This window comes from Lissotriton vulgaris, chromosome 4_1 (genome assembly GCF_964263255.1).
Source record: "Lissotriton vulgaris chromosome 4_1, aLisVul1.2, whole genome shotgun sequence".
Lineage (NCBI taxonomy): Eukaryota > Metazoa > Chordata > Amphibia > Caudata > Salamandridae > Lissotriton > Lissotriton vulgaris.
In genome coordinates, this window is record NC_141691.1 from 1,359,356,297 (window position 1) to 1,359,368,369 (window position 12,073).

The following is a 12,073-nucleotide window of genomic DNA, read 5'->3' on the forward strand; positions in this document are numbered from 1 at the left end:
GCCGGCTCGAGTGCAAGCTCTAGCTCAGCAATCTCTCCAAATTCCTTAAAAACCAACTCCCAAAACTTGAATATTCCTAGGTAAGTCCAGGCCAAGTGTAAGAAATCGGGGAACTGTGCATTACATCGTTCACAGGCCGCCTCATCTCTGCGGCCGTATCTATTCAATCTCTCCGGTGTGTAGTGGACCCGGTTTAAATATTAAAGGGGAATCAAGCGGTGTCTACCGTTTAGGGAGATATGCTTCGTGCTGTTACAGCAGTACGTCCACATTTTGTGACCAATCTCTCTATCTAAATCTCTCTGCCAAGCCAAACGCGCTTTAGTGAAGTGCTTTTCCCTATAGGACAGGGACAGTTTATATATTTTGGACACAATCCGTGCCGGTGAGTCCGTTTTTATAACATAGGACAAGGCAGATAGCTCCGGCGGTTCTAGCAAGTCTCCGCCCATGATATGCAGTATCTGAAAGAAACAGGCTAGTATTAGATTCCTTACCTTAGAATATCCCCAGCCGTCAGTCTAGTTCCGGAAATTTTTGCGCAGCAGTACCCCTGCACGTCTGTAGGCGTCGTCTGCGGCTCCGCGTCCGTCGTTGGTGTCGTTGGCATTGGGATGACATCGCCAGTGTACTTAGACGCTGCCCTCGTGCGCTGACGTCAGTTCTTCTTTTTTCCGCACCAGCAAGCGCAGGTCCGGAGAAAATGGGTACCCTCTAGTCACTTTTTGACTAAGCTTTTTCGATCCTTTTTTGGATCCGTTTCGAGTCGTACAACTCAATCGGTGCCCGGAGGGATGCCCGGGTTCAAGCCCTGTGCCGAGGGTTCAAGCCCTGTGCCGACTGCAACCGACCCCATCGCTGGTGCCTACATTGCCTGAGGCCCGACCACGATGACATGTAGACGTCCGCCTGCCGGGCCTTGACGTCGAAGGCTAGGCGGGAGGCAAGCTCTTCGAGCTCCGGCAGTCAGCCCCGCGCCGTTTGATATCCCGGTCCGGGAGGAGGTCGAGGGACCAGTCATAACAGCTCGGCGAGTCGACACTACTCGACGGGCTCCAAGTCCTCAGGTAAGAGGCACAAGAAGTCTCAGAGGCAACATCGCTCTTCTGACTCCCCACGACGCTCGCGCAACGCAGCCGGGGGATCGGGTGACACCGCCCACGTGGCTCGGCCGGAGCCGCAGGCGTTGCGGCGTGCTCCATACCCGCCGGTTTCTGGGCAGAATGCGACGCCGGAGGAGATCGATGCCTTCCTCATGGCCATGAGGTCGCTCACTCCTCCGTCGGGTTACGCGGCGCCTTCGGGCCACGCGGCCCGACTGGGAGCCCAAGCGGGCCGAGTGCTTCAGCTCCGGCGCCGTCGGGTGCTTCGGCCTCGGCGACTTCGATCCCGACGCCGCAAGGCCCCACTGGATCTGGTTCCGGATCTGGGTCGCGGCTGGTCGACGTTACGACCTTACGACCCCGCCGACGTCGACACCTAGGGTGTCACCCCCGGCGCAGTCCCCGCATGACTCTGTCCCTGGCCCACCCCTCGGTCCGGATCAGACGCCGGAGCGGCGTCGCTTGAAGCCGCATTCAGTGCCGGCCGAAGAGGAATTCTTTAAGGATCTGGGTTCATCCTTTACCCCTGAATACCAGGAGATGGACGACAAGGGAGGCTGGGAGGGGTCTGAGGACCCTCTGGCACGTGAGGGCCAGTCATTTCAGGACTGGACACAGGAACTAGGGGAGGCCAGTGGCCTGGATACCTCCCTAGACACTGGTTTTGTCTCCCCTCCTACCGTGGCTAGGGAGGAGGGGGCTACTTATAGTGTGGTGCTGATGAGGGCGGCCAAGGCCTTGGCCCTTGAGCTCCCCGTCGCAACGGTGAGGTCTAACATCCTCACAAAGGTCCTTAAACCGCAGGTAAGCTTCCCAGAGCCTCTACTGCCGTTTAATGAGGCTCTCACGGATGTCCTGTTGTGCACTTGGTCCAGGCCCACTACAGGTCCTCCTGTAGATAGGAAAGTCGCTAGGCGCCACCGCCCTCCTCCGGGCGACCCTAGTTTCGTGTCCACCCACCCCACCCCGAGAGCCTGGTTATCCAGGCCTGTATTTCCCAATCCGCATTCCCGACTGCACCTCCAAATCGGGAATCCAAGAGGTATGAGCAATTCGGCAAGAAGATGTTCTCCCTTAGTTTGGGGTTGCGGTCGGTCAACACCGCGTGCCTCTTGGGCCGTTACACCCACTCCCTGTGGGATACGGTTGCGGCCGTGCTGCCTGAGTGCCCGGAGGGAGCCCGGGGTAAAGCTCGCTCAAGCCCTTGCGGAGGGACGAGACGCAGCGCGGTATTCCATACGATGTGGACTGGATACCACGGACTCTCTGGGGAGAACAATTTCCACGTCTGAAGCGGTTCACAGCCACGCCTGGCTGAGGTCCGCCAACTTCTCGGCCGATGTCCAGAACACCCTTATGGACATGCCGTTTGATGGCAGCCACCTCTTCGGTGGCAAGGCAGATAGTGCGCTGGAACGCTTTAAGGACTCCAGGGCTACGGCCAAGTCCTTGGGCCTGTCGACCCCACGCCAGCAATCTTCTGCCCAGCCCTCCTTTCGTGGTCACGGAAGCGGCGCCTCCACACGTCCTGCCAGCCACGTGCCGCAGACTACCATTCAGCACGGCGGCGGGCGTGTTTACCGTCACGGAGGTAACAGGGGACAACGGTGCGGCCAGTCCACATCCACCCCCCGCAGCATCCGCCTCAAAGCTTTCCTAGTCCGAGCTTTCAGGACAATTTGATGCCAGTGGGGTGCAGGGTTCGCCATCACCTCCTCCACTGGTGCTCCATCACATTGGACAGGCGGGTGCTGCAAATTGTCCGAAGGGGCTACTCCCTCCCCTTCGAGGCGACCCCACTAGCCATGCCACCGCAGTACCACCGCAAGTCGGGGGATCACTTGCAACTTCTGCAAGAGGAAGTTACTGCCCTCTTGGCGAAGGGGGCCATCGAGCGTGTTCCTGGGCCAGAAGTAGGGTGTGGTTGTTACTCCCACTACTTTCTGAATCCCAAGAAGGGCAAAGGGGGCCTACGCCCTATCTTGGACCTGCGGAACGTCAACAGCTTCCTCCAGAAGGAGAAGTTGAAGATGCTGACTTTGGCTTAGGTCTTAGCTGCCCTAGACCCGGGAGACTGGATGTTGGCATTGAACCTGCGGTTCACGGTAGGCCACGAGCACTTTCAGTTTACCGTGCTCCCCTTCGGCCTTACCAGCGCCCCACGGGTGTTCACAAAAGTGATGGCGGTGGTCGCAGCTCATCTGCGCAGGTTAGAGGTTTCAGTCTTCCCCTACCTCGACGACTGGTTGTTGAAGGCGGGCTCGCCCCAGACAGTTAGCCACCTCCAGAATAGGGCCGACCTGCTGGGGTTCTCCATCAATGTGCCGAAGTCGCACCTGTGTCCCTCTCAGAAGCTCCTCTTTATCGGAGTGGTTCTAGTCTCAGCACAGTTTCTGGTTTATCCTCCCAAACACTGGGTTCTGGATATTCAGGCTCTGATTCAGATCTTTCAGCCGTTATCCTGAGTCTCGTCAGGTTGACGCTGCGGCTTCTGGGGCTGATGGCCTCCTGCATCCTTCTGGTGCATCACGCCAGGTGGCGGATGCGGGCTCTGCAGTGGGACCTAAAGTTTCAGTGGGCCCAGCATCAGGGCTACTTGTCCGACCATGTCTTGATCTCGGAGGGCACTGCAAGACCGTTGCAATGGTGGCTAACGGACCGCGATTGGGTCCGCTGCAGATCTCTCTCCCTACTCCAACCGGAGCACGTAGTTGTGACGGACGCGTCCCTCAAGGGCTGGGGGGGCCACATGGGAGAGGCGGAGATCAGAGGACTTTGTTCTCCGGCGGAGTCCCGGCTCCACATCAACCTTCTGGAGCTGCGGGTGATCCGGCTTGCACTGAAGGCATTCCTCCCCTCTGTCCCGGGGAGTGTAGTGCAGGTGTTCACGGACAACACCACCACCATGTGGTACTCCAACAAACAGGGCGTGGTGGGGTCGTGGACCCTATGCCAGGAGGCTCTGCGACTTCGGCAGTGGCTGGAACATCAGGGCGTGACCCTGGTGGTTCAACACCTGGCAGGTTCTCTGAACGCCAGGGCGGACAAACTCAGCTGTCGGTGCATGATGGATCACGAATGGCGTCTGAACTCGGACGTGGCGCAAGGTCTCTTTCAGCAGTGGGGAGAGCCTTGGTTAGATCTATTCGCCACAGATGAGAACGTGGAATGTCATCAGTTCTGCGCGTTGGAATTTCTAAGGTGGCACTCGCTTGGGACGCTTTTCGTCGCGAGTGGAGTTGCGGTTTGTTTCCGCCTATACCATTTCTGCCCAGAGTGCTGAAGAAGATCCGGCGCAACCGGGCCCAAGTCATTCTTGTGGCTCCGGACTTTGCACGAAGATACTGGTATCCCGAACTACTCCGCATGTCAGTCGATCCCCCGATTCGTCTGTCTCTTCAGGTGGACCTTCTGTCGCAGCAGCAGGGGATGGTCCTCCACCCGAACCTGTCCAGCCTCCAGCTCCATGCGTGGAGATTGAGCGGCGACAGTTGAGGCCATTTGACTTGCCTCCTGAAGTCTGTGATGCTATTCTGGCAGCCAGGCGTCCCTCCACAAAATCGGTATACGCCTGCAGGTGGAACAAATTTGTGGCATGGTGCACAGCAAAGGCTCTGGATCCCCTTTCTGCCCCTCTTTCTGAGGTTCTCCTCTTTCTTCTTTCCCTTGCCCAGCAGAGCTCTGCTCTGGGCACTATCGAGGGCTACCTCTCTGCCATTTCCGCATTCTTAAGGCTACCTGATCATCCATCTTTGTTGAAGTCCCCAGTTGTAAATAGGTTCTTGAAGGGCATCACTCATATGTTCCCTCCTGTTCCTTTCGTGATGCCTCAGAGGGACTTGAACCTTGTTCTGACTTATCTGATGTGCGCTCCCTTCGAGCCACCTCATAACTGTCCTTTTCGTCTTCTTACCTTAAGACTGCATTCCTGGTTGCCATCACCTCTGCCAGGAGAGTGAGTGAGCTCCAGGCCCTTTCTTCACAATCTCCTTTCCTTTCTGTCCATCCGAACAAAGTTGTGTTGCGGACGCGACCCTCTTTCCTGCCCAAGGTAGTCGCAGCCTTCCACATTGGGCAGTCCATCACCTTGCCCACCTTCTTTCCGCCTCCGCATCCCTCGAAAGAGGAAGAGTCTCCACCGTCTGGACCCAAAACTTGCACTCTCATACTATCTGGATCGCAACCTCCAGTTCCAGGTTGATGACCAACTCTTTGTTGGTTACGTGGGCGCTAAGAAGGGACGGGCGGTGCACAAATGGACCATTTCCCTATGCGTCGTCTTGTGCATCAAGGCTTGTTATTCACTGGCTAAAAAGGAGCCTCCTGTGGGGCTACGTGCCCATTCCACTCGGGCCACGGCGGCTACCACTGCCCTGGGTCGGGGAGTCCCCTTGCAGGACATCTGTCAGGCAGCTACGTGGGCCTCGCTGCACACGTTCGCAAGACACTACTGCCTGGACAGCCAAGTCCGGAGAGATGGCTTTTTCGACCGTTCCGTTCTCCAGGACTTTCTGGTGTGATCATTGGTTCGCAGACCCACCACCGGGGTTGGTATTGCTGGGGTATCTATTCTAAGTTAAGGAATCTAATACTAACCTGTTTCTTTCAGATGCACAAGTTACTTACCTTCGGTAACATTATATCTGTAAGGAACACATAGTTAGTATTGGATTCCCTACCGCCCCACCCATCCTCTCCGTTCTGCGAACCGATATCTAGGGGTAAGGTCATCCCCTTTCAGGGCCCTAGTTTCATGGCACCAGTGTTGTTTTTTTTTTTTCATGGCTCTGCGTTTCTGGCTCGGAAAAGCTGTGTATAAGAACTGATGTCAGCTCGCGAGGGCGACGTCCAAGTACTCCGGCGACGTCATCCCGGCGCCAACACCAACGCCAACGACGACGCAGACAACGGACGCGTAGCCTCAGACGACGCCTACCGACGCGCATTGGTACTGCTTTGCAAAAACTTCCGGATCCAGACTGAAGCCTGGGGATATTCTCAGGTAAGGAATCTAATACCAACTACTGTTTCTTACAGATATATCATTACCGAAGGTAAGTAACTTGTGCAACGTTTGTCGTGTTCTGTGGAATTGAAATCTAGTAAGAAGGGTGGGCACGGCCTCCCCAGTCACTGCATTTTTCCAACTTCTAGCTATACCCTCTTCAAACAAGTTCCCAGTGACCTGTATTGCTATGGAGTTGAGCGCACGTGTAACCCCCCCTTCTTTACACGGGGGCAGCCATTGACACCAGTCTAGTGGGGCAAACGGAGAGTACAGAATAACCCCCGCCATAACTTTAGAAGGTGGTGCCAAGCATGTGTTCTCGTATTCACTGAATCTAATATCCCCGTCCCGTGGTCCGCAGGCGTGAACATCAAAGTAAGTAATGGGAGAGGCGAAGCTACAACCCTTTCTATATGTAAGTAGGGGTATCCGTCGCACCAAGCATCCAGTCGTAAGCCTGCGCGCTTTGTGCTGCCCTATAATAGAAGTCCAAATCAGGTGCCCCCAGTCCCTCCATATGGAACAGGAGTGTGAGTATTTGCCATCTGACCCTCGGCTGTTTGCCCACCCAAGCTAGTTTGACCAACAGTGCAGTGAGCCGCCTAAAAAAGGAGCTTGGTAGCACTAGAGGGATATTAGTGAAAAGGAACAAGAAACGGGCTAGTATAACCATTTTCATAATGGAAACTCTGCCCATCAATGACAGCGGTAATCGGATCCAACCCTCTACCTCCTCTTTTAATTTACTAATAGCCACACCGTAATTTTCCCTGAATACTTCCTCAGAGTCTGTGTATACCTTCATACCTAGGTATTGCACTGCGTCGGTCGACCATTCCAATGGGTAGGCCGGCTCGAACTGGGTCGTAGCAGAAGTGAGTGGAAATATGATTGATTTTGGCCAATTTACACAGAGTCCTTTGCTCCGAAGCGCACCACTTCGCACAACACAGAGGAGAGATTACGCTCAGGGTCGCGAATATGTAGTAGCGTGTCGTCTGCGTAAGTGGAGACTATCCGTTTGTAACCCCGAAATCGTATACCCTTATACCAATGATATTCTTGGAGTGCGCAGGCTAATGGTTCAGCCACCAGTGCGTACAATATCTGGGACAACGGACAGCCCTGTCACGTGCCGCTACTAATTTGTATAGTATCTGGCACTAGATCACCAATTTTGACCCTGGCGGTGGGCGCACTGTACAATGCACCTATCAACTGTAGAAAGACTTCCCAAAGGCCCATCTTCGTCAATACTTGTAGCATGAAGGGCCATTTGACAGAGTCAAAGGCTTTCTCCATCTTGAGAAACACCGCCACTGCTTGTATCTCTGGTCTAGTGTGCTGCACCGCCCCGAACACTGTACGTAAATTCTAAGTTAGGTTGCGGTCTGGGACAGACCCTGCTTGTTCTTTGGCAACCAGGAGCGGAATCAGTGGTATCAACCTGTTTGCTTGGATTTTGTGTACATTTTTGTGTTAACATTAAGCAAGGAAAGCGGGCGATAGGAAGCACACTCATCTGGGGGTTTGCCCGGCTTCAATATGGTAACAATTATCGCCTTTCTCATCGAGGGCGGCATCATGCCGGACACGCAAATCTCGTCGAATAGGGAGGCTAAATGTGGCACCAGTAAGTCCATGAACGTCTTTAGAAAGCTACTGTAAGGCCATCCACTCCCGGCGCCCTACTCTATTTCATGCTTGATAATGCCGTGATTATTTAATCTTTCTATAGGGGTCGCATGAGTAATTCACAATGTGCATTGGTTAGCCATGGTAGCTTTATATGGGTGAAGTAGTCTAAAATTTCCGCCTACGTGCCTCCGCTGCGAGTAGTGTAGAGCTTCGAATAATATTGGTGAAATATCCTAGCGATGGCAGTTTCCTCCGTAAGCATGTCCCCCCTCAACCGACCCGACCTCCGCGACTATAATTTTTTCCAGTTGCTTCTTGATTAGTTGTGCCAGCACTTCGCCCTGGTGGTCGCCCACCCCATAGAAGCGAGCGGTACCATATTTACCCAGATGTTTGATTTCCGCATCAGCAGTTTCATGATATTCTTACAACTGCTTTTTGAATTCATGTGCGACAGTCATCAACACCAATCTGGAGGCGCTTTTCCAGACTAGCATATATTTTCTTCAAGTCCGAGAGCCACTTACAGAGCGCCTTGTTAACTCCAGAATGCTTAGTAATAGTAATGCCGCAGATTTATACTTTGAACTCCTCCCAAACCACCTGAAAGCAGTCCATCGAGCCCACATTTGGGCGAAGAACGTTTTGATTGCCTCTGCTAATTCCTCTTTAAAAACTGCGTCTAGCAATGAGTAAGGTGGGAACCTCCACGTAAAGGGGAGAATAGTCCTCTGGGGGGTGTCTAGCACCAAGAGTATCGGAGAATGGTTCGAGAACATGCGGGGTAGCACCTCACAGGCCTGGATGCTCTTGTGTAGCTGCCTACACAAGAGTGTAGGCAGCTACACAAGAGAAAATGGTGGGTGTCCAAATCATGGTACGCTGAATAATGTGTGTAACCCCCCTTCTCTGGGTACCTCTGACACCAAACGTCGCACAGGTCAAACTGTACCATTGCGTCCCTCACAGTTCGGGCTGCCACCATCTGGTCCCCCTGATCTATCCTTCCATGGGTTCATAACCAAATTGAGGTCTCCACCCAAAAGTTGTTACCTCCCCCCCCCCCCCTTGCCCCACCCCCTCCCCTCAAACCCCCTTCCCTGTATCTGTTTCTCAACACATTTTTCCATGTTGCCAGTCTGGGTCGACTCCGGAAGACCCGTAATCCTTAAGTTGTTGCGACGGGAGCATGCTTCAAGATCTTCAGTCTTATCTTGTAGCACCTGCAGCACCCTTCCCATTTGCTTGTGTTCTGTGTCCATCATTGTCTGTGACCCGGCGTTCAGTCCTATCCAACCTTTCTGCATGTTTGTCCAGTCGCTCTGACATTCTGTCCATCCGGTATGAGAGGGAGTCCATCTTCGTGCCGAGCACAGAAAGACTGCTCTGCAAGCCTTTTTCCATGGCAGTCAGCATAGTGCGGATATCTCAATTTGCCTCCTCCTGAGGCTGGTACTGCATGTTATCCCCGTCCTCTGCAGCATTGTCCCACACCTCTGCCTTCCTTTGGTCAAATGTTATCTTATGCTGCGACTTATCAACTCTGCCCATCATGTCGGATCTGCGGCAGTAATCAAAAACTATACACTCCAACCTCCCAGGTGGACGACCATAGTCACACAAAGCTGTCCAAAGTATAGGCTGTTCCCCCACCGTTGGGTACAGCACTGTCCAGGTCGGACGAGTAACGCTGTGAGCCCGCAGACGAGTCTGCTCTCAGAGCAGTTGCCGCTGGAGATAAAATTCAAGATAACAATGCAGCGCATCACCCTCTTTGTCCACTTGGGTAGCTAAACCAGCCTCGGCATGCCAGGGGTTGAGTTTCTGGCAATAGGGGCACTCTCAGCAAGCCCCCGTTTCCAGGGCACCTCCCTGCAGCCTAATCTGGGGATCATGCTTTCCAGGTAACACCCTGCGCCTCAGCAAACCACAGAGTCAATTGTGCAGCGCTTATTGTGCAGCCCCGCCAGTGCCAGTAACAAGAGGCAGTTCATACATCTATATGTCCAGGGGCAGTGGAAGTCAGCGCCGATCCCCCGCGCTTAGCGCAAAATGGCGTTGTTACCTCCGGGTTCCCCCTTAGGGTTTATTCAGGCAGCAGGCCACTTCCAGATGTCCACTCCCCACAACCTGCCGCTGATAACTGCAGGAGCAAGGAGGACACGGTGCAACGTTCTGCTCCCAGATCTACACCACTCCCAGCCAGAGCTCGTCCTCCACAGGACACAGCAGAGTCTATGCTACGTAGGAGAATCACTCGAGCCTCCAGGCCCTAAAATGGCCGACCTCACCAGTCTCACCCTTGCTGCGTTCAGGGGCCCTTCACCGCACTCCTGGTGTTCAGGGAACACCTAACTCCTTCTCTCATCTGGCAGGCACCGCAGGGTGGCTAATCAACAAGCTGAGTTACCGCAACAGCGCGCCCCCAGTGAGTCCATCAACCCCAGCTCCCGATAGACTCATCTCTGCGGCGCCGCCACACCGAAGCTTCCTGTGTACACCCGGGCCCACAAGTTACTTGGACCCTCCAGGCTATTAGTGTTCCGATGTGCAGGGCACGCCTCGGCCTCCATTAATGCCGGGCTGGATCATCACCTCCACTCCAGTTCCAGGATCGTCCGAAACAGGGAAGCCGCCAGATTGCAGCTCGCCCCATCTCCTTCACTCTAGCCTGGGGCTCGCGGCCTGTTGTAGGGACGCCTCCAACAGAGTCTGCCTGCTCCCTCGTATGGGGAAGTACCGGGGCCGGAGTCAGCTCTCTACGCTGCCAGGCCCTTCTGGAACGAGGGGCAGCCCCAGTCGTGCCGAATGCCACTTGCAGATGCCGAATACATTAAGGATTATATGATGACGGCGCAGAGCTTTCTATTTAAGCGGCCATCTTCGTTTGCGAGCAAGCTCCGCCCCCCTCTGCGTGCATGTTTTTACTACATTGCGCTGGTCTTCTTTATCCTTAAGGACTCGGCTAAGAAAGATGGGCAACAGGATTTCTCAAGGGCACGATTCATTTAATTTTAAAGGAGCCAAAATATAATGTAAGGTGTCACCACAAACACGTTGACCGTAATAAAGCTAATCATGTTTATTCTGCTTTGGCAATTAAAAGCACCCCTCTAAAGTCTCAAATGTAATAATACAAGTAGTCAGCTTGTTATTTGCTTTTGAAATTATTTGTAATACAGATTTAGCAAAGGTCTCAAGTTTGTGCTTCAGGAAAGATGATGAATCACTGCTTAGCGTTAATGCCCCCGAATCACCCTTGAAAACATCCTCTATCTTTATTGGCCTATTGTAGAGTTCAGCTTTTATAAAGCAATTCACATATTGCACCAACATTCGCATATATTGTGTAGTTATAATCTTACATGTATCCTTTGCGGTTTCAGGAACGAATCCCAGCCTATCTGGCTACATCCCCCATCACCACGGATGAACAGTTTTTTAAGGACATCGACCCTCATTGCCTACAGTCTGGCATGGAAGAAAGAACGGGTCCGGGCTTTGAAATTCCGCGTGCTGTCGATAATGAAATCAACATTACATTAGGATCTGTGAAGAAAAAAAAACGAAGAAGGAAAAAGTACAAGCATGAGAGCAAGAGAGAAGAGCAGCAAGCCCCCTCCTCTGTGAGCGATGAAATCTTTGATATGGAAAACAGCTCTGATGATGAAAAGGAAGTGCCGCCAACAAGGTAATTCAAAACTAGTGAATCGAACCACGTGGTATGATGCCAAAAACCTGTACTTTGAAGTCCAATATGATATGCTTGCCGATTTGTTTAACTGGAAAAGAGTACTGCTTATTGGTGTTTGCTTTTGACTACTTGGGAGTCAGTTATATGCCTAACAAATCCACGACTTCACAGAATCCTGCAATCTCAGATCTTTGTATATCTGAATCACTAAAGAAGAGATCCTGCTTGAAAACGCTTCTAGCAAATTCTCCTGCTCCTCTTCCCATTTCTAAAAATGCTTTATTATAGATACTAGTGAATTCTGGTTAGTGTTTAGGAAAAAGTTGATTTTCTGCTTACTTCTCCAGTAAAACGTTTTTTAAACACACTTTGCCCTGTTTCTTGGTCAACCAGGCTTGGCCTCGGCAACACCCCTAAATAATAGAGGGTTGCACGGCTCTTCTCCGTAGTATTTTCTTGTTTGCCTTATCATGCATTAAAACATATTAAGTGATGCTTTGTAAGTGTCTAAAGCATTGGAATTCCCCAAAGAAGAAATCCATGTCTGCCAAAGCGGGTTTTGAATCCAGTGTGCAAGTACCAGAGTTAATTCATGTTCATTTGTATGCTGTCTCCTTCACGTCTGTGGTT

The 12,073-nt window shown here is 52.7% G+C and overlaps 1 protein-coding gene across 2 annotated transcripts in view; it reads left to right on the top strand.

Moving 5' to 3' along the window:
* LPIN2 (lipin 2) overlaps nt 1-12,073 on the top strand; it is a 791,695-nt gene that overhangs the window by 154,140 nt on the left and 625,482 nt on the right. For both annotated transcript variants that reach the window (XM_086965600.1, XM_086965599.1), the window contains exon 4: nt 11,136-11,440. In XM_086965600.1, coding sequence (XP_086821726.1) covers nt 11,136-11,440 — 305 coding nt within the window. The remainder of the gene's footprint in view (nt 1-11,135; nt 11,441-12,073) is intronic.